General features: G+C 36.2%; 1 protein-coding gene across 25 annotated transcripts in view; it reads left to right on the top strand.

Moving 5' to 3' along the window:
- Positions 1-23,440, top strand: part of nrxn3b (neurexin 3b) — a 231,778-nt gene that overhangs the window by 126,881 nt on the left and 81,457 nt on the right. The window contains exon 1 of one of the 25 annotated variants that reach the window (XM_043219680.1): positions 8,530-9,991. The exons of the other annotated variants lie outside the window; for them this stretch is intronic. Within the exon in view, the coding sequence (XP_043075615.1) occupies positions 9,757-9,991 (235 nt within the window). The 5' untranslated portion in view covers positions 8,530-9,756. Of the gene's footprint in view, positions 1-8,529; positions 9,992-23,440 lie in introns of those variants that run through there. 25 annotated transcript variants of the gene reach the window in all.

Here is a 23,440-nt window from a genome sequence, read left to right as displayed (position 1 = left end):
TTTCAACCTTGAGAACTATACCTTGAATCTATACAAGCAACCACAAACCATAAAGCACAGTACTATGATTGAGCAAGAGGTTCAACAGCAGGAGTCTGAGATGACAACATCACTGCTTAAGGTGGAAATGGAAACCTCTAGACATGGGGGGAAAGATTATAAGAGACAAAACCTAGCAGGGGGGTTCCTGCAGTATGGATGGCTGTTTGGAGTGCTGATTGGAGTTTTGAATTAAAGTGGTTGATTATAAAATACTCTATTGAAGGAGATTTGATATGGACAGGCTTTGGTTGTCTAAAGAACGTTCAGTATACTATTATGATAATTAGTGATATCTTTGTAATATAAAATAATTTTTGGATTATGTATACATAACTAGGTAGATGTTCTGTTTTATTCCACAGGGGTAATTCAACAAATACAAATGTAAATATTATTCACTTTACATTAACATTTAGAATGGCTACATTAACATTAACAATTGTTAATTCATTTAATACAGTAATCCCTGGGACCTGTAACCTGTACTAAGTATGTCAACAGAAATAAGCATGCACTGCAGAAAGCATTTCGCAATGAATATTTTTCCTTGTTTTCCAGAATCTAATCTAATGCTATGTAATAATGTGAAAATATGTAATGTAATAATATGTTTTTAAATAAAGATAACAATTTTAAGAAGCAAATTTAATGTAATAAGATATTAGTAGAAACTATTATGAATTATGAAGTGGAGTTAATTTTTAACCCATTGGCACACTTTTTATTTTCTTTTTTTTTTTCAAACAAATTGTAATTAAAAATTTGTTAGGTTTCTAAAAATATATTCTAATGTTAAATATACAAATGGATATATTAAAATCAGAAGTACATTTGTTGTTTTAATACTTTTAACTGGAAAGCCGTACCAAAATTATTTGACAGTTTAGCCCCATTTCACAAGTAAGACTTGTTATCCTAAACAAACTACCTGCAAACTATATGCAAGCTCATCTAGAAATTGTGCAATTAATAAAAACATTACATGTGTAATCTACAAAGACAATTGCTAATTATTGTAAAGTGGTATGTGCATGGCTCAGTACGTGGAGTAGCAATGATGCACTATGACACTGCAGGTATATTAAAGCACAGTCCATCTCTTCTAGTTCCCCTGCTCTCCACATCGCCTGACTGTTGATCACAGCTCATGCCTGTTTAAAGCTCTCCCTCCACAACTATGGAGTCATCACAGTACAGTGGAGACACGTATGTGCTACATTTATACAATAGGCAAAATAAATGGCAACCCATTTGAGACCCCATTATGGCCCTTGTGGGGCTGGTTGTTTTCCAGAGAGCTGTTTGTGATGTAATGGCTCTGAATGGAGACAGCTGTGCATTCACAGTAGCTCTGCAGCCTGTGGATGCTGCCACAATCGATTCAAATCTCTGCTCTTTTCTAAAATGATGCCTGGAGCCACTCACATTTCACTGTGTATGTTCTTTTGTGTTTGCACACAATAGGTGAACAACTGGGATAGTGGTATAACCTGTGGTCTTACAATATATGATTACTTGATTTTTTTAAAATCTATCTTGTTGTTGTTGTTTTCAGTGTGCTAATCAAATATGTCTTGACTTCTGCAATTTGAAAAAGTGGCTTATTTGGAAGAAGTTAAGACTTTGTAGTTGTTATTAATTCCACTCTATAATTTTATTCCCACATGTAAAGAACATATTGCCAATGGTTGCCATGTGTGTGTGTTCACCATGCTAGGAACAGTTTATTTAATCCTCTTGTTACAAAGCATGCATTGTCATACCCTGCCTAAGAAATAAATATTACATTCAAGAAATGAAATTCAAAACTGTCATGCCACATTCTTGATCTTCTTACTGATGAATCATTCCTGATCTTTTCCTATTTGCATAGACAATTAAATACATTCCATTCCATTACCCAAATATCCTAAACCATAGATCTATTTTCCAAAAGAACACGTAAAAGTACATTTATAAATCACATTCCAGTTTCAAGTAATTTTTTTTAACTAAACACAAATTCTCTTGAAAGCCCTTGGTTTCTTTTTTATTTGTTTTTTGTTTGTCTGAACAATCATTCATATTCAAACTTAAATGAAGCAAATGCTTTTCCTCAAAAGATGTTTAATTTTATGAGAACAATGAGGGGAACTGTGCACTGTGTCATTGTTATGCTCAGTGGAATACATTAGTTTATGATGCATAGTTACATGTGTATTTAAATTGCTTTTTATAGAATATATATGATTCCATTTTAATGAATGATTGATTTTGCGTTGAAATATTGTACGGAAAAAAATATTCTGGAAAGTTGGAAGTTTTCACGAAATGTGTTTCAGCAATTTTATTATTGATTTGATGAGTGTTGAGAGCAAAATGAAGATTCAAAGAGTGAAATTCCCTGTATAAGTCATGTATTAACAGTATTCACTAATGTCTAACTGATGTGATATGAAAGAAGTTATTACTGGAAGTGCAAAACCCGAATGTGTAGCCTCTATTTGTGCACCCAGGCAGAGTGTCTTCACACCTTTATGATGTCCACATCTGTCTCTTCTGTTGTACTCCTTTTTTTTTTGATAGGTGGGAGTGCAAGCATTCATCCATAAGTGATGTCTGTGATGCAATTTTAAACCTCCAAATACACATTCCTTTTTCAATTGCTTCTGTCAGTTTTGATTTTATGAATCATTCATATTTAATGCTGTTAGCCAAGCTGTGGTATCAGACAGTGGCCACCCTCCTTCACAAACCATTCAACATTAGATTAGTCTTTTACAGACACAACATGAGACAGCTGTAAATATGTGGCCTACAATTCACTACCACTACACACAAGAGTGGTGGTCACTGTCCATGGTGCTGAACACGCCCAAAGATCTGATTCCCACATAGAGATGTTGTGTACTGTTTAGAATTGAATTCATAATGCATTTAATTCCAACTGAAATAAAGTCATACAACCACTCATGAAGCTGATTTAAGTATAGGTTTTAAGAATACATTCCATTTTGCAAATTGCTCACTTAATTAATGTTTCCATATGCATATTAGGGGTGTGCAACAGAGCCAATATGTATATCTATATGTGTAGCAATTTCAAAATCATTTGTTTCTGTATTTGGATAAACTGAACTGAACTGAGTTGAGCTGAATAATGGCAGTATTATCTTGCTACACCTGCTTTATAGAAGAGTTTGTATTTGCTTCATTTTTGGAGGTTGCATCATTGATTCTGTATCAGCACTGTGAAACAATCTCTACTGTATAACACTCATCAAAAACAAGGTAAAAAACAAAAGTAGACAGGGCTTTATCTGGAAATTCATAGAATTACATGACAAGTGTTTCAAATCTAATTATGTTCCCTTATTTCCTCTCAACTTTCATTTAAGAAATATGCCTTGTGTAGCTCATAGAATTATTATATAGTATTATACTTTAATTATAACATTTCTCTAAATATATATATATATATATATATATATATATATATATATAAAAAAGCTAAATGAGAAATACACATTTTCTCATAAGATCAATGCATGACAATTTTAATGTATTTGTTTATTTTTACAAATGTATTCAAAATCATTTTTGGACATTTTTGATTATAGAACATGTTAAATGCTATGCTAAATGTTTTCATATTACTTACATAGTTTATAAAAATAAAAAAAAATCTCAGCTATATTAACTGAAAGCTAATGATGCAATTTATGTTGTCTGACTTTCACAATTATTCCAAAACCAATTAAATACATTTCTGCCAAACCATTCTAATTAAAATTTCAGTTACAGTTTCAATTTCAGTTCAACATTCTGCAGAGCCAATTCAATTTAAATTCATACAGAGAGGGAACAGTTTTTTTCTCAAACTTGATACATTAACGCAAAAACATTATTACTGTATGGATTCTGTTGGAATAATGTTCTTCTTTTCTTAATTGTAAATTCTATCATAGCAGCAAATTGATCCTTATGCAATTGTTTTTTGCTAACTCTATCATACAGAGATCTTCGTACAGAACACCCATTGGCCGTGTTCTTTCTCTCTTTTTCTTTCTCTTTCTGCAGCTGTCATTTTCCTAGTTAAAAAGACTGTGTTCTTCTATAGCCAAAATGCTGTGAGCCACACCGTAAGGATTAGCAGAGTGGATATAAAATGTGTTTTGATGATAAAGTGATGTGTTTGTGAGTGTACAAAGCTTGTGGTGTTGCAGATAGTTGCCTTGAAGCCCGCATAAAAGAACCCTTCAAGCGATGTTTACATTGCTCCTGTCTATACTATTGTTTTTAGAGAGAACACATTTAGCATTTTTAGCCTCTTTAGGACTACAAAATATGGCAGCATTTTGCTCCTCATTTATCAGCATAGATCAACAAACGTCTTTCTGATAATGCTATTGAAATGTGATGCAAATTGTAAAGCGTTTAGGAAAGAAAATTGTGAATTGCAGTGGTTAAACCCGTAAAAAAAGTACTTTGTCAACACTGGTGAGAAGTATGAACAGCTCAAAGAGAAACCACATGTGTTTGCCAGCTACTCCAGATCGTTGATAAGCATTCAAGGTGATTTTTTTAGTAACATTTTTTTAATGTTTTTTTCTTTATGATTTGATTAATCTTTTCACCCACTTTGTTAATTAGGTGCATTCAAGCCAGTGAACTCAAACGATATATGAAACTACAGTTTTAACTGTCATTGTTGCTTTCTTGTTATTCTTTCAAGATAGTATTTAGTTTTGTTCAGGTTTAACTTGTATAAAGGATACTTTTCTGTGGTAAAATGTTACAATTTGTTTGCATTTAAATTTTATTGAAAGGAAACCACACTGCTACAGACACTGATATCATCAAACCTGGAAAGATTTATTACATGAGACCTTACTGTACACAATACCCCTCAAGATAACCTACATAAAAATGAACAACATGCTGTCAGAAATCACAATCATTTAGAGTGAATGAATGCAAAGTGAGGGCTTGGAGACTTTTCAGCTGGGAGTCAAATTGAATCGGCAGGCTATGGGTTTGCTCTGAGACTCCTCTGAGATTGATTTTTATTTAACACCAGTGCTTTAAGCAGTCCTCAGAGCCACGGAAAGAAGGACCCTTACTGCCACAAGTGAAACACACTAATAGCATACTATCTTCAGAGTCAGAAATCATTCTGCTGTTCTCTCACTTTTCTGGAAAAAGACAGGACTGAGTTTTTTGTTTGTTCCCAAGAAGACCTAATGAGCCATCTGGAGAAAATGAGCCTTGTTTACAAATTTCATTACAAATATTGTGACTTCTACAAGAAAAAAATATAAACATTGAAATATCATGTTCTGTGTAGTGCAATGAAACTGGCATGTTTTTTGTTTGTTTCTTTGTCTTAAAACCAGACAAATTAGATCACTTTTTTTTTTCTGTTGATGGTGTAAAAAAAGGAGAGGAGAGGAATAAGAAAGGAGGAGTAAAAGAGAAGACAGGCATTGAAGAGAATAGGAGAGATGGGAGGCATTAGAAGGGGAAGAGGAGTAGAAAATGAGTGGAGAAACATGAGGAGAGGAGATGAAAGTGATATGAGGATAAGAGAGAAGATAAAATAAGAGAGTCATCGTAGAGAACTGTCATGTGAAAATACTGTTTTGGTCGATCTTAACCAGAGCTAAGGGTTCGTAAAACAGTGGTAAAATAGGTTTGCTGTAGGCTTGCAGTGTCAGTCTCATTAAGGCAGACCACATCCTTCCCTCCTGTGAAGAAAATGAATTTCTCATTACCAGACTGCTGAAGGTGAATTATGAAAAAGGTTTGGGAGTGTTAGGACCATTTAAATGGTTGGGCAGTGAGTAATAATGTGCTCCAGAAGCTTTTTAATCAATTAGTGAATACCTGACAATGTTTGCTGGTGTTTTATGGAGTTTGGACCCAAATTCATTTTAAAATCAAAATTTGACAGACCAAATACATTCCAATTAATAAGTGACAATTATATATAAATTAGTTTGAGTAATGTAAATTAATCAAGGTCATACTGAGAAGTCTATTGGGTTGCCAGACAAAAACATGCCAAGGTTGTGTTATGTAGAGTTTTGGCAAAATTGTGCATAAGCAAAACAAGAAAGATAATTGAGATGAGATTGAAGGCGTTATTGTTGTAAAGGGGTTCTCGTTTTCAAGGGACGGGTCACTGTGTCCTCATCTGGACTCTCTGTGGCTGCGTTCATTTCCTCTCCGGCTCTGTTGCTCATGTTACATGAGCACAATGAGTAAACAAGACTAATCTCCACCACACACACAGAAAACCGACTGAAATCTCTTGTGATGAGGCTCTATAAAGATGATGTTCATTGATGTTTTGAGCGTAGGAGGTTACAGATTGAAATGATTATGAGTTAGATGTGTTTTCGGTTTAGGCAATTTTAAACAATTTGTTTTGGTAAAATCTACATTCAAACCTTTTTGCATGTAAATGTTGTTTTAAAGATCAGTGAGGATAAATTAATGGAGTGGAAGTAATCCTTTTTTTTTTCTTTTCAGATTTTTCTAAATGAAAAAGATATGCTAATTCACTGTTTTGACTGATATGTTCACATAGGAAAACCAAGGAATAATTGTTTTAGAAATGTTTGGATTGTGCTTTGGTCCTTTTCAAAATCTGAGTACTAAGTTTCTTTATCAATTCTTCAAGAATGAGTACACTTGTTTTAATAAAGAATGTTTACTTTTTTAACAAAAATCATGATTGGAAGTTAAAGGTGTACCAAAGCAAACAATTTTTTTTCAAGAACCCTCTTTCAGCCTGTTTAAATACACCCTGGTGTACATATATCACTAATTGGGAATAAACAGTTATGTCTGTTTCCATTGTCAACTCTGAATGATACCAATATAGCAAACCGCTATAAAATTTCTGGACCTCTATAAAAAGGTTTTATGTCAAAAAATAGAATTTGTTTTCTGAATGATTAATTTGCTGTTTAAAACTCATATGAATTTCTCTATGACCTCTATAATTCAGTTTGCAAGAATATTTAGTGTCCCTGGTATAAAAAATTACTTCAGCCAGATGATGCCAGAGTGAACAAGTCTTGAGAGATTTGTTAGTAAGGGTGCTGGCACATACATATGTTGCCAGATCCCGATTTTCTAAGCATTTTGGACTTGACTTTTCCACTTAATTTGACACTTTAGACTTAAGTTAATAAAAAGGGATGGTACAGATTAGGGTCAGCAATATCTGTAATGTATTTTGTTAGCAAAATATTTCAAACATATATTTTTTTGGGGGTTGTTTTTTTATAGCAGTATCTGACAACAGTGCACCACTGAATGTTTAAACTGACATTAAGCCCGTAGACAGTTAATGTCAAAAACATTAACAGTTGCATTAAACAATAGTACACAGATCTGTACAAGTGGGTTACAGAATGAAATGAAATTAAATAAAAATTAAATTAAATTAAATAGACTATGCAAACGCTAGCCTTATCTATGTTATGTCATTCAATATAGTAGTTAAATCTTCACAAATCAAGGTAAAACAATTCACAAGAGCACTAGACATATATCATATATACCCTAATACCCGTGTACTTACAAAGTAACTAGATGTGTATGTAGATTTGTATTTATAACTGTAATATTTCTGTAATTAACATGGTTACTAAACGTTAATAAAACGGTTATGTTTTAGCCGGTGCACCATTGCACAATACCAGTGTACTCACATGGTAACTGTCCACTTAATACAAAGTATAACATTCTGGACACCAACCACAATTTAAATGTAATGCCTAATTTACTAGCTGCTGAGAGTAATTACATGGTAAATCCATAGAAATTGTTTACTGTTTTTACCAAAAAGTGTGGTTAGTTCTGTTACTTATTTGTACTGACATGTACCATTCAGTGGGTTGTAACATATGTGTTGCTACACAAACATTAGAGCTGAAGATCCTATGTACCAATGTGTTATTTACACTGTGGTTACTATGTACACATCTAGTTACTATGTAAGTAATCAGGTATTAGAGCCACTTAATAAAAAATGGGACCCAATTCTTAGCCCCACCCCAGACCTGACCCCACCAGACTACAGCCATGCTTGCAGGTGCTACTGGGGGAATGACAACACAGGGGCAATGAAGCATTTCCTTTATGTGTTCCACCATGCTGCTCATCACATGTGTTGGGCTTGTTTACATCACAGTGTATTTTATATTTTTATACATACACACAATGTTGCGCTTTCTTCTTCACCCAAGAATGTCATTTAAAAAACATTTTCATGGTACGGCAAAAAAATTCAACAGATGCATTGGAGTGTGGAATTGATGCTTTATCTATGCATTTTAGCATTCTTTATCCTTATTGTCTTATATAATGATGTAATGAAATGTAATGGAAACTGGTCAGCTGTTAAACTAAATGAGTAGCCTATATTGGAGGGGTTTTACAGCAATGCTCCATCAACAGTACACAAAATGCATACAAGCTAAATTAACATATACTTTTGCTTGATAACAAGTAGCTTTCATGAAGCAATTCCCAAGTCAATATAGTGATTTAGAGTTCTAGTTTTCTCAAAAATTCCTGAAAGCAAAATTGTCTGCTGAAGTCACAACATTTGTGTGCATCGGACGAAGAATCTGTATCTCTTTGTATAAGCTCAAGATCGGTGAAACATTATATGTATTATGAATCTCTCTCACCATCACTGTGGGCTTTCAGCCCCATCCGAAACATGGAGTAGATCTCTCAGATCAGATGACATCCTTATCACCAACCTGCTGAAAGAAATGTGATTGTATCACTGCTGAAAGGGATCTCTTGCTTTCTCCTAGGTTCTCTCACTTTCCTTGCACTCTATCGCTTGCTCTCACACTCCTCTCGCTCTCTGGCTTCTTCCCGCTGTCGTTTGCAGCTCCCTCTCTTGCGTGTTCTCTCCTCCTCGTGACTCGAAGGCAGCTCACTCCTCTGCAGAGGCAGCCAGCCCTCCTGATTTGCTCGGTGCTGTGGAGCGATTTGCATAGGGCTGGCCCACATCTGAGCAGCTCCCGCCTCCTCTTCCACATCCATCCCATCGTCTCCGCTTAGTTTCACCTGAGTCAAGCCTCCCTCATCCATCCCCCCCTCGCTCCTTTCTCTCTCCTCGCTGCCAGCTTCTGTCTCTATCCTCTCTGCTGGAGAGTCTCTGTTCTGTGTCTGTTTCTTGCTCAGTGAGTGTGGAAAGGGGGGCTCGGATCTCAGTCAAGACTTTTGCTTCATTAGCCGTGTGAGCGGATGCAGCATTGGAGAGAGTCAGTGAGCACCTCTTTGCCTCAGTTGGGGAGAAGAAGGGCAGCACCAATCGGAGTGTGGTCACAAGACAGATGCTCCAAAGCATTGGCGCAGGTTGCCGGTCGCCACCCGTTGACTCTCTGCCTCGATCTTTCTCTTCCAGAGGTGAGCTAGGTCAACTGGGGATACTTGGTGCTCTGCATCTCAAAGGAGCAGCTGATAAATAAATCTGCTGGAACTGAGGAATAACTATATTTGTGAACTCTCCCAGGACTCCTGTTTCTACGGCAGCAGAAAAAGAGTATTGTCCTAGGATTTTGCTTTGGATTTCCTTCATAGAGAGTACTTGCATTCCCTACCATGGGATCTTAGCGGACATCAGGTCCTGCTCACCTGTTTCTCTTTTAATTCCGCCGGCTGAAAGCTGTCTACTCTTGCAGAGAGGAGGGGGCGATAACCATGCGCCCCCACTTTGAGACCCGATACTCCCTGTGGCTTGCCCGCATGCTACCCCTGGCCATAGGGTGCATGTTTGGCACTGCATGGGGTTCAAACCCTGATAACACTGTCGTCCTCTCATCCTCCACATTCTCACATTCTGAGACCCAGCACCACCATCACCCGGCAGGAGCCCGGCATCATCCACCTCCCGTTGCCATCTACCGCTCCCCTGCCCCCCTGCGAGGTGGCCATGGTGAGTTTCTCCCTTCATTCACCTGCTTTAAGGTGTTTCAGATATATGACAGAGGTCTCGTATGGTGGAGGTCTCAAAGTCCTGAACAATTAACTTTACTGACTGATCAGTTTACAGAAAATTTCGCAGTTTGTATATTTGCATATCATGTGTGAATGTTAATGTGTTGGGGTGGCAGTGTGTCCAGGTGTTTGTATTTGCATGAATTTGTAATTGAAGTGCAAATGACGCTGATTATTAAGTTTAATTCCATTTACGTAGTTCAGAGAGTTTCCCCCCCTCTCTTATCGGCAGTGCTACAGCAGATGGGGGTGACAGGAGGAGAGAGTGTGTGCATCACTAATCTGATTCTGTCAGGTCGTCACCACTTACACACACTCATACACACTCACACATTCCAGACCTAATGAGATTCTACCCCTCTGTCCCTGTCCTTCTTCCTCCATCTGTGTGTGTGTGGATCCTGACTTCCTTCACCCAAACGGATACAAGAGTATCTCAGCATAATTGTATGTGTTTTAGGGAAGTGTTTCCAACTCGCCTTGATCAGGAAGTCTTGTGGATATTTTTTTTTTGTTTTTTTTTGTTTTTTTTCGGTCACCAGGGGTGTTACATTCCTTATTTGTTTTAGAACTTTTTAAACATTTCCTTTCACTTTATACTTAAAGAGCCACCCCTTGTACATTACACATGGCCACACATGGCCACACATCTTCGAAATCATCAGAACACTCTGTGGCACTGTAAGAAATCCTTGTACCGTGTATCTTATGTCAGGATGTAACTGGATATCTGGCGCAGACGTGGTTTTAGTGTAATTAGACAAGCACACATTGCATATTACTGGGTTAACAATACAAACTGAAATAATAGTAGTGCTAATAATAATAACAACAACAAAGTACTTAATTAAACAGTTTTTCTGTCGTCATTTGCATCACTTTTTTGTGTACTTACAAGTAACTCTGCTTATTAAGCAGGAATACATTTAAACATAGATTCAACTATACAATGCATGAAAATGAGAAAATAATGATTAATTTGAAAAAGTATATAAAATACAAAATAACTGAGATAATACAAAATAATAATCCTTTGCCTCAGCGAGAAAAGTCTTTGTGTATGTGTGTTTAAAGAATGGGGGCTTAGACTGCTCAGCTGTGTTAGAGTTAACTGAATTTCAGTGAAGCAACAGTGATTGGGATTGAGAAAAGGAAACGGCTCTTTCTCTCTTTCTCTTTCACTTCCCTGTTTGAAGACCTCCTCTGTCCTCTGGGATGGGATGCTGAGCTCTGCCAGGGTTGAAACTGAAAAAGACACTGTCAGGAGACAGACCCACTACACATAAACACTCACACACACACACACACACACAAAGAAAGAGAGAGCCACTGGTCATTCTGTTGCTGCCTTTGGAAAGATACACATAATTAATAATAATTATTAATAATAATAATAATAATGAATAAAAATTTGTTTGCCTGTTGTATCAAAATTATATTAGCAATGGAATTACATCAGATGCAACCTATTCTTTTTAAGTATAAACATTTAATTTAAAATAGCTTTATTGGCATTGATGCATTTCCAGTAGAAACAGTCTACCTGGGGCATATAAAAAATAATTGTCCTTTTTGTTATTGTGCTTAATCCAGTACACTTTAGCTGCATCTGCTACTTGATTTTGAATTTGCTAGTTTGCAGGAAGGTATTATAGGAAGTTGGGGGATACAATCTGATTTCTAGAGAGCATATGATTGCACACACACACAATGTAATTTTGTTCCCAGAAGACAAAGGACATGGGAATGATTATATATTCTAAACATACATTCTATCTTTTAAAAATACTACCAAGAGGTATTTTACTTCATGGCAAAAAAAGTACATTGCAATACATTGTCTTAATTTTCTCTGGCGTAATTTTAAGCCATTATTTTTATAAGTGAGCCCAGATGGTATAATTCATTCCTTTTTATGCATTTGTTGTTTTTACTTTTTAATTTCAGAAATATTATCTATAATAAATTGTAATTATGTACCAAAAAATGCTATAAACATTAGAAGCTATCTGCTGCTGTGATTTGAACTGGAAGGCTAGTTAAACAAAACAGACCCCATGATTTGGAGTTTTCATTGGGAGACAGAGACTACACAGTCACACACACACATTTCTATGTCCTCCATTTTGGCCTTAGACAGCAAATCAATGGACGCCTTTGTTTTTGCTGCTTAATTATGGACGTTATATTAGTTTTTTTGCTGTTGTCTTCACTCTTTGATTCAGTCTTTATCTCAGCAAAGACAGACCTGAACACAGCTTCCGTCTGCATGATGAGAATGCAGTTAATGAAGAAACACAAGTCAAACAAGGATGCCATTTCCTGTCTATTCAGTTGTTTTCTCTCTCTCTCTCTCTCTCTCTCTCTCTCTCTCTCATCAGGTCATTCAGAACATTACTATTTTTTTTCCTTGCATCTTGGAAAATAATTGTCAAAATAATGGTTTGGCAGTCATTCAATTCCCTGGACAACAGAGTCGTCACTATCTAATTGCCATTACGATCCTATGTAATTATGCTCATGTAGCAAAAGAGTATTGTCAAAAATGTCTCATAATTATCTGAAAAAATATGTTTATTCATTAGAACCCTGCTGATCACTGCCCCATCCATTATGCAAATTCTGTCTTGGATGTTCAAAAATCCCTTACACCCTGCAGAAAAATGTCCCGCTTCTTTCACTATCCATGCAGCTGATCAAATGCCTTCACATTGGGCACTTTTAAGTGAGAACTATTTAAGGCTCAACAAAGAAACTTGATCAGACTATAGAGCTTTCAAAACTTTCTTCTCTTTCAGCTGTGATCTTGTCAGGAGCTCATGAGCTTTATTTAAGCTAACACTCTACACTTTCAGTGCATCAGCTCGGTTAGCAAATTTTTTACACTCAAAACATCTCCGAAAATATGATGTTTATATAGTATTACAAGACATGCCTATAAATCATGCACGAAGTGCATCTGAATGAAAAAAGAGAAAAAATGTTTGTTTTTAGCAGCACCTAAGGGATTATATGTTATCATTTAGACCTAGCCCATGTCTGGGCCATTGGTTCCTTCAGGATGTTACTTATTGTCCCTTGAGGTTATCAGAACTTTAAAATGAAAGGAAACTTTCAGAACAACAAAAAAGCAGTTCAAGAGTACAGTGTTTATACTGTTTTACACAAATCCATCTACTTCAAGAAAAACAAGAATGAATGGAGGTGTGTGTAGTCTCACATTGCCAGACTTTTGAACATTGGCCGGTTCCAAAGAGTCTGTTCCACATCTTGTCTGCAAAACATTCTGGCCAAGAACCACCCACTTAAAACAGGAAGATCTGAATGACATATTCAACAAGGTTGTAAAGACAACATGACAAAAATGAGTAGAAAGTGGTTTGCTGTCATATTTTCTGTCTGTGAAAAAATAAATTAATTCATCATTTTAAGATTATTTCTCCATGTTGAGCCAGTTTAACAATCACACGTTTTACAAACATGAATTTGCATGTATTGGCACAATACAGATAGTGATTGGGGTCAGATAGATCAGGGTATTGGTACTAGAAACTGGGCAGTGTTTCTGCTGACAAAATCTGTAACATTTGCTTTGAGGAATTGGCAGGAGGAAGGAATCAGTTATTGCTGAATTCATATTTGTCTGAAAGCTGTTTGATACATACAGTATGTACTGCATTTATAGCAGCTTATTTAACAAACACAACACAAAAGTTAAAATTTATTTTAGTGCAGATTGAAAGGAATGCTAATAATTGAGGGGGGTAATAAACTTAAAGTGTGATCTGACCTATTCAATATAATCAAAGTTATTTATCAGATTTAGATGATGGTGTCTGTTGGTGGTAATTTGGTTTTTAGGTCTGACAGTGCAATCATTGTATTAACTTGTCTTTTGTTACTGTTCATTATGATAATGTGATTTTTCTTTTACTAACTGGATTTATTTAAGTTTTTTATTTATTTATTTTTTTTTTTGCTTGAGTTAGTGAAGACATCATGACTGCATTAATGATTGTAACTCTTTACTATGAACTAAATCAATACAACAGATAAGTGCAACATCTTTTAAATCAGAGTGTGAAGTTTTGCTTCTGGGCTTGTTTTTCTCTGCTCAGGTGGCTGCTATCTATAGAGTAAAAGATTGATTTAGCTCCTTGATGGCTGCCAATGGAAAAACAATATGGTTGTCAGTGTGTAGCTAATTAGCTAGGGTAGGCTAGAGGAGTGTGGCATTGTGACCATTCTCTGCTCATTAGCTGCCCTGATCGTTAGCTGGTCATTAAAAAAACAGCTCCTCATCAGTTTTTTTTTTTTTTTTTTTTTTTTTTTTTTTTAAATTTAAGGTTTATGGCTCTGGCTGATTAAATTTGCAGGCCTTTATTGTGTTTTCTGGTTCAATATTAGGATGTAGTAGGTGTTTTTGTTTGTTTGTTTTGAGAAGCTGGGTTTACATGTGTTACATTATTATTTAAGTGATGTCACTTTATCATGTTCTTCAGGAGGTATTTTCTACCATCCTAATTGTCTCTTCCCTACTTGAAGCCTAGCCGAAATGGCTAAATAGTATGTGGAATAAAACTGTAAATAATTGAATATTTTAACTGCTATATAATGTTTAATTAGCCAAAAAATGTGATTATGTGGATAGTGACCTTTTAATTTTATAAGAGTGTGCTTAATCCTGCTTACTAGACAGTATGGAATTTGAATAAATGGGTGGATCATAGCAAGATTTAGGATGCTTTCAACATAAGTGTTAAGGTTAAATCAAACAATTGCTGGTGTTTGATAAATTACATCCTCCTGTCAGGTATTGTCAGAGTTTCACTTCTAAAATTTGTTGGATAAACATTACCCATGACACCGAATGCCAATTGCAATATCTGCCCCAATTAATACATGTCATAAAAGCATTTTTTGTAATTATAAATTGTCATTGTGATAGTGGTCTAAATTTTGAGCCAGAGGTGGGATGAACTAGCTGTATTCAGGGAATCATGCCCAGTGTTCAAAATAGAACTACAAAAAAGGTTAAAGATGAAGATCTGTACTGGGACAGCTCCTTTCTCGACCTTTGCTTATCCCCTTTAGTATAACACTAGGATGGAGCCTAAATGATGTTCTCTAATTATTCCTCTGTGCTCCACTTGTGTCTCATCCAGCTTTCTCCTGAAAACCTAACCTTATCCATCCGTTTTTCTTCCCTGGATGTCTTCTGTTCAAAAACACTTAAATGTAACTAATGGTTAGTATTGTACCAAACAAACAATAGAAAAAAAAAACTAAATGAAAGTTAGTCGCATGGGTTGTTAGGTAGTTAAATTATTTATTCCACTGAGGTTGAATGAAATATGAAAATTTATACACAACCTGAACAACCAAGGCTTTTGCAGCCTTCAAAAAACTCTTTCATGAACACCATCAATCCTGATAATGCGCAAGCTCTCACTGTATTTCACTTTCTTCTTTGCTCTTGCTTGTACTTTCTTAGCAGTTTTGGAACTTTGTTTTGCAAGAATGTCTCATGTTGAAGATGAATCGCTTTAGCTGTATTCTTCATTTGTAAGTCAGTTTGAACAAAAGCATCTGCTATATCAACATATGCTACGTATAAAGTAGCAAATCTCACTGCTAGCTGTTTTCGAAGTTTTGATGCTAACAGTATTTGTGCTTTGCAATGTCTTGTTCTCTTTTATGGGTTTCCTCTGTCCATCCACCTTTCTTCTGTTCTGTGGAAGAAAATATCTGTCATGATGATTAATTCCGAGGCGTTCTTTGAGAAGAATGTGATAGCAATAGCATGACAGTCATGCCAGGGAAGCTGGAGGTTCAGGTCGTTGTGGAGGTCAGTTTGGGTAGGCTCTGTCTCCTCAATGAGCTCAGCCCAGTGAAGAGGAAACGATTCCAGAGATGGTTCTGGGGTAGGATGTGAGTCACACACTCAAGCCGCTGTCTTGTCCGTTTAGCGCTGTGAGCTGGATAATATTATTGGTGACTGACCTCCTCACTAACCACCCCCATCCTTGTCATCTATGTCTTCATCTTTATTTCTTCTTCTCTTTGTAGCATTCAATAGTAATGGTGTACTCCTGTGTTTTTATTATAGCTGCAAATCACCTGGTAACCTCTTTTGAGCTGACATACAAATAATTTACACAGATGCCTGCACAGCTGAACTGGTTCACACTATATCAGTGCACAGCAGGGTTAAATAAAAAATCAGAATTTTAATTTGTGAGTAAATTTAAATTGAATCAGCTACACATCTTTGAAGCATATTGATCCTTAAAGCTAAAATGACCAGAATAGAAGAATTTATTGTATTGCTTTTCAAAAATATGCAACAGTCACACGGAAGAGAGGTTTTAGTGATTCAGCCTTCACTTTTTAACAAAACACATAATTACATTATTAATGTTGACTAATTATGCCTATTAATTCCCTGACATTTAGGAGGCATTTATTTATTGTTGGTTTGGCTTCATTTAGAGTGCTAGGACTGACATTTATTTAATTTAAGATATGAATAAGTTCTATTTGTATAGGTGACATTTTATTGTGCTATTTAAAATATCAATATTATCAATAACAACTGAAGAATATTCTTTGTGTTAATATAAGTTTATACATTAGTTAACATTAAGTACTAATGCACAGTATTTTTACAATATATATATATATATATATAAACACCTGGCTGAAAAACACTTAAGTGTTAAACACTTTATAACAAAATCTTTTAAAAATCATACACTTCTTGATTGAGAACATAATGCATAAGTACATAGTGTATAAGTGCATTGTGTTTAGTGAGTCACTTGGAATATGCCGAAGGAGAAAGGATTGGATGTGGGATGGAAAAAGGTTATTGGAGGAGGTTCAGGAGGTGGCCAGATAACCGAGAAGAGGACGACAGACCATAGTCCAGGGTGGTGACAATGGAGGAAGGAGCCAAGGAGGAATGGACGGAGGGAGAAGCCATGATGGAGACAGGAGCCAGGCAGGACTCAGCCATGATGGCAGCCCATAGTGGAGCCAATGAAGGGAGCAATGGAGGAGGTGTGGGCATTTGTGAGTCTCCTTTAGGTTGAACTCACTCTCGAGGAGCGGGCACTGGAGAGTACTCTCGAGGAATACTAGAGGCATTGGAGTACCGGAAGCCCCTCTTGGGCTTGATGGGACCAGCAGAAATGAAGGAGGGCTGAACAATACTAGCAGAGACACAGGACATATGAAAGGGGCTGGATCAAACTCTTGTTTAATTTGCCAGTCTATTATAAAATAAAAACTGATGGAAAATGGACAACAAAAGATGGGGAAACGTGGGGAAACGTGCTGCTAGCTTTCTGGGTCTGGCCTTCTGTCACGGTATGGTGCAGGGAATAAACACACAAAGATGACAAATCACAATAAACAGTCTTTTAATAATCCGCAGGTACTCCAACAAGGATGGTAGCACTTACACATACATAGATGAGACTGGACAAAGAAACGCTGAACAGAATGAAACTTACAAAGGAGAGATAATGATGATAGATAATGACACACACCTGAACATGATGAAAAAATCAGACAATAACAAAAAACTAGGTCACAGAACACATGGTGAATGGAAACACAAACACAAAACATCCAGGGATGTGACAGCAATGTATACCTGTTTTTAGTGGCTAGTAAATTTGAAGAGCTTCATACAGGTTGGTTACAAGGCATATATGTGCAATTTTTTGTGTCTTAAAGGCATTAACGCTGAGTAATCTGACCTCAGACTCTGAAGGAATTAGTGTTAGGACATTCAGAAAGCACTGCGTCACTCCCTGCAATTTCCATATCACCAAACACAGTGTAGGAGGGATCATGGCTCTGTGCACCCACACAAATCCATAATGTTATTTAAATCCAATATTTTGCACACACTTGCATAAACACAACCGGAATCCTTACTGGAACAGAAGATGCTTTGGCGTATGACAGCCTTTCGAGTTTAAAAGATGCTCTTGTCTTGCATCTCTTGCGCATCAGTGCGTAGCAGAGTGTCTCTGAGTTCTTCAGAACTCTAACAGCTGTAAAGGGACACAAAAGAGTCTTTTCTTGACTGCTGAGCAAAAGATATTGCAAATTCTCTGAAAATGAATGGTGAGACTTATAAATACAATTTTTAAGAGCCAATGTTAGACTACAGAGCTCTTGGAGGAGAATGAGGTATTCAAGGCCTGATCGATGGGCTGGATCAATGACAAGAAGCAAGATCATAGATTATTCAGAGGCTTATTGATCTGCCAGTGGTGAGGAGATCGCATTCAGACTCACATGAACACAGATGCACTTACACATACTCTTGTGTAATGGCCGCAATAGCAGATACAAACACGTGAAAAGTTTTGTAAAAAAAAAAAAAGAACTGTTGTAACTGCTGCCATTAATGTATTGCAGAGTAAAATGGTCTGGAAAAAAAGTATATTGGCTATTTAGCTGGTTTCAGTAATGAATAATCTCATATGCTTTATTTATTATGCTTTAACCATTATTTATGTATGTAAATATTTGTTTTATTTATTTACTCCAAATTTATTATAGGGGTGTGTGATATTTATCATCTACTAAAATATCTTAATGTTATTTACTGATATTGTGAGCTGACATTATTGAGTCACTCAAACACATTCCCGTATCTACATATGTGTGTGCGTGTGTGTGTGTGTGTGTGACATATCATATTATATAATAATTAAAATATACCACAAAAAAAATATGTTAGCATGATTGTGCAACAAACAAGAATTTAATATTGTGTTTGCTGCTTTTTTTTCTCATTCTGGTAAAGAAAATGTTTCCAAATACAGCTGAAGATGCACTTTTGAATATCTTATCAACACAGCATTGTTTCATTCCTGAATGATTCTATTTGTTTTTTCTTTTTAATTAATCATTTGAGTCAGTGACTGAAGGATCAGTTCATAAAATAGTCACTTGCTTTATTTCTAAATTAATTATTATAAAAATGCATCATCAAAAAAAATGCATCATGATTAGTTTTAAGATTTTAATTCACATGACTTTTGCAGGTTTACAAATCTGATATTTTATAATCAATTTGTGTTTTATGTTTTGCAGGCTAATATATTTGACAATATGTCTAAAGAAATGGTCTGAAAGAATCCTATGTCACACTCTGAACTTTACGGAGAAGCATGACATGCATTACACTACAATGGCCTTTATGCTCACAACAACTTCTACAATGCTTGCGCACCTAAAATATACCCTTATTTTTAAGGGTAAGGAGAGGTTTATTTGTCATTTGTCAGCATTACTTGTTACTAGAAAAAAAGAGAACCTGATGCATCAAGTTACACCATGTGTGTGTGTTCATCCTCTGCAGTGATGAAAGGGTTTTGGATGGGTTGTCTGTGAGTAAATGTGATGCAGTCTGCTTCTGTTTGTCCCACTCTAACAGCCAACGGCCACTGTCTCTCACAACAGAAGGCTCTCTGTACGTCTTTATGGCTTCGAGCACAAACTGAATGCATGCAGAACATGTGCGTGCAAATATGCACATGCAGATGCTCATGTATTGTATGTGTGTACTCCTATACTCAAACCCACACGCATACACACACACACAGCTAATAGGAAGAGTGATGCATTGCCCCTGACAGATCATTCCACGCTGTACCAGAATAGCTCCAAACATCTTTGAGCATCTATTGCAATGTTTTCCCAACACGTGCTTTGAATATCATATCGAAAAGCACTCTGTCTCTCTCACACGACTGAGAAGAGGATTTGTATTGGACGAGTGCCTCTTTATGCTCGTTGTATTCACATTTGATTCTGAAATCATTCTGCCATGCTAATAGCCACTCAAAACAGGGAGGGTGTATTCTGACTTGGTAGTTTTTTTTAGTAAAAACCTCCTCAGCTCAGTGCTGTCAAGCTTTATATCGCATATGGTATGAAAGCATTGACACCAAAGTTGTAGTATTAAATTAAAACTCAGCAGCTAATTTGCTAACGCCACAGGTCTGCCATTGCGCATCATAGAATTGTTGTAAAAGAGTATGGTTGTATGTGATTTCCAGATGGCCTGTCATGCTGATGCTATGCATTTCATTGAAATGCAGGGGGCGAGAGAACGTGAGGGGAAGGGACAGCAAAAGGGGAGACAGTTCGTTCGAAACACATGGACCTATCAGAGCTCGGCGCCTGGCTCACGCAAACCCTGCTAGCAAAATGGGATGGGGGGAGGGGCATTGCATCGTGCCTAAACACTGACTATGATCTCATCTTTGATGTGATGATTTTCAGCAGGGCAGAAGGCGAACAGGACTGCCTGTCACCCACCACACAACTCACAGAAAGCCCGCAAAACCTCCTGTGTATTTTCTTTTGAGTCTTTATGAACTCAAGGTTTTGGGTGAAGTTGACGATTAGATACATACTTATCTACTTTTCTACTCAATTATTTACCTGATGGTGATCCAGATGTGGTTCATTTCAAAATTTCAGCTGCAAAATATCTTCACAGAATTTCTTCACAGTCTCCTTTGATATATGTTTTTTGTAGTAGACTTATGTTGAGGTAGTTGTTGTGGTTAAAGATCAGGGTTGGTAACTGCAGGTTTTTTTCTTCAAATGTACAATCACTTATCTCCAGGTAGCTTCAGGGGGGTTTGCACCTGCAGTACGTTAATGGCACCTTTCTATGACAAGATCACACAAAAGTCAGGCAAATGTGTTCTACCCTTGTAGTCACAGTAGATTGATAAGAAGTATTAAAGAAAGCTAACATCAGACATAAAATATTAGATTAAAATAATCTAAAAATATTTTTTTTTTTAAAGGAGAGAGTATCCAAACACAAATGTTAATTAGATGATAGCAAAAGTACAGAATAAATAATAAAACTAAACTAAGCTCAACTGACATAACTGGCTAACAAGACTAACTAGGAACAAAACAAAACAAAACAAAACAATATGCAAAACACAAGGGGAAATAGGAACAGCAACTAGAACCAAACCTAAACTTCACAAAAGCTTTGTAGCAACAATGTAATCTTATTATAATTACATTTTAATAAAATATAATATTTATTTAAAAAAATTTAAACTAAAGCAACAAGAATTTAAACAACTTAAATGCAACTTCTTGACAGCATTGTTTAAAAAAGGTTTTGGAAAGCAGCACAGTATCTTCTATCTATTAAAAATAATCACAACTTCATATATATATATATATATATATATATATATATATATATATATATATATATATATATATATATATATATATATATATATATATGGAGAGAGAGAGAGAGCGAAGGCCTGATAGGGCAAATGACATTTAATTCAATTGTCCCAGAAGGAGGAACACTAAGAAGAAGGAACACTAAGTTATTTTAGTGTTTGCAGGCACTAAACAAATTGATTTCCAGTCAACTTATTAACATTGCACAATTTAGTCAGCTCATTAACACTGAAGCACAGTATAAATCCAACACCGCTTTAATCCTTTCTCAGTCTCACTTCTTTGTTGTGGAAAAATTAGTGCTGCGGTCATAGAATTCATCCATTAACTTTTGAATTACATGATTAGTCTCAATTATCCTACCACAACATATTTCTCATCAAACCACTGGTCACATCCAAAATGATTGTTCCCTCTGTGCCTTGGCAGAAGCATGTACATGCTAATGGCAAAGACCACCCATTATGAACCGTATGTTTTTGGTGGGTTCTGCTATGTATGAAGTTTGTACGTGTGTAACAGTGAAACATGTTTTCTATTTTCATAAATTAAGTCCATATTCTGCTCTGAAGTACTTGTAAATTTATTTTTTCTCCATTACTATGTCCTTGGAAAGCTGTGCATCTTGTCTCTCTTCTTCAGTTTCTCATTCACTCGCTTTTGGGTTCTGTAAAGCAGGGACACACAGAGGACATGTCCTCTTCTTAGTTATCCTGCTCCTCACCCCATAGGAAGGATCTTTCACTGCTCAAGACGCCACAATGTCTCCCCCAATGACACTGTCTATCACAATGCTGTCTGCCAACCTAGAAACTCAAACCTTCAAGATTCAGACAGGCCAGGGCAGCCCTCAGGTTAAAATGTCCTCACTGTAGACAGCTTATTTCCTCATAAAACAATCCTTTTAAATTCTGAAGGGACATTATAGGTTCAAGTACAGAATGTATGGAGTGTGTATAACAACTCAAGAACCTTAAAGCGATGATCAATGTCTGTGCTTATAAACCTTTATAAGGCAAATTTAGAGTTAAGAACTATTAAGGTTTAGCCTTTTTTCAGCATAAATAAGCAGAGTTGATCCAGAAACATAGACCAAAATCCATTGCATATACTGTTTAAAGTTAACTACTGTATGGCTGTAGAAGGGAGGTAGTGATCTGTCTTCATTCTTTACACAGCAGCAGGGACTCGCAGCATGTGATTGGAACTAATGAGTTCTAATGTAACGGTATTCCTTAATCAGAGGGTTATTGGATGGTGCGTTGGTGAGCAAGAGAGGTAACCAGTCAAGTGAGAATTTTCACACATGCTCTCACTCTTGAATCTTGGAGTGATTTATCTTTCATCCACTTGTCCACTTTCCTTCCTTATTTTTGAAGTTGAGTCAGTAGCAATTGCTACATTTTTTGTCAAAATTTACTTTCTGCCAATTCCCTGAAAAAATATGAATTGAAAAATCATTAACTGTTGGCAAGATAATGGAAGCTATATGAACTGTCACAAGAGAAGCTACGATTTCTGTTAATCAGACACATGGGTTTACTGCAGTGAAGAAAGTAATATTAAGGCTTTCAAAAAGCCATCTGATATAATGGTCTGTGATTAGTTAATTTTCTTTTGCTGTCTACAGTACATATACCCTTGTTCTCAATCCAACAGTTACTCCCTAGTGACGCTAGTGAGCCTACAGGACATTGTAGGACATTAGAGGAGAATACTAAGTACTGACTGCTAAAGGCTGTGTGCTTATACTGACATGTTCTTTAGGGAATGGCCTCTTAAAGGTGACCACTTCAATGAGGGAATTGGCCCAAGGACACATATGGCACATTGGAACCTTGTCCAGCAGGTCCAATATAACTTTTGCAAGGAAATAAGATAAAGTGACAGAAAAAGAGGGCCTTCGTCATAAATTGCTCTTAATCTCATCTTAACAAGAACTAGGTACAAATATTAAATATAAAAATATTAACCATTTTCTTTGTCCATTATTTCATCAACTTTTTTGCAGACTTTACTGTTAAAATCAGCACATTTTAGAATTATTTTCACAATTAATAATTTTACTTGCTATCCGTATTAATGTATATTTGTGACCCTGGACTACAAAACCAGTCAGCCAGTGTCAATT

Source organism: Puntigrus tetrazona, chromosome 20 (assembly GCF_018831695.1).
Source record: "Puntigrus tetrazona isolate hp1 chromosome 20, ASM1883169v1, whole genome shotgun sequence".
NCBI classification, from domain to species: domain Eukaryota; kingdom Metazoa; phylum Chordata; class Actinopteri; order Cypriniformes; family Cyprinidae; genus Puntigrus; species Puntigrus tetrazona.
Note: the sequence above shows the minus strand (reverse complement) of the source record. Positions and strands in the feature narration are given on the sequence as shown.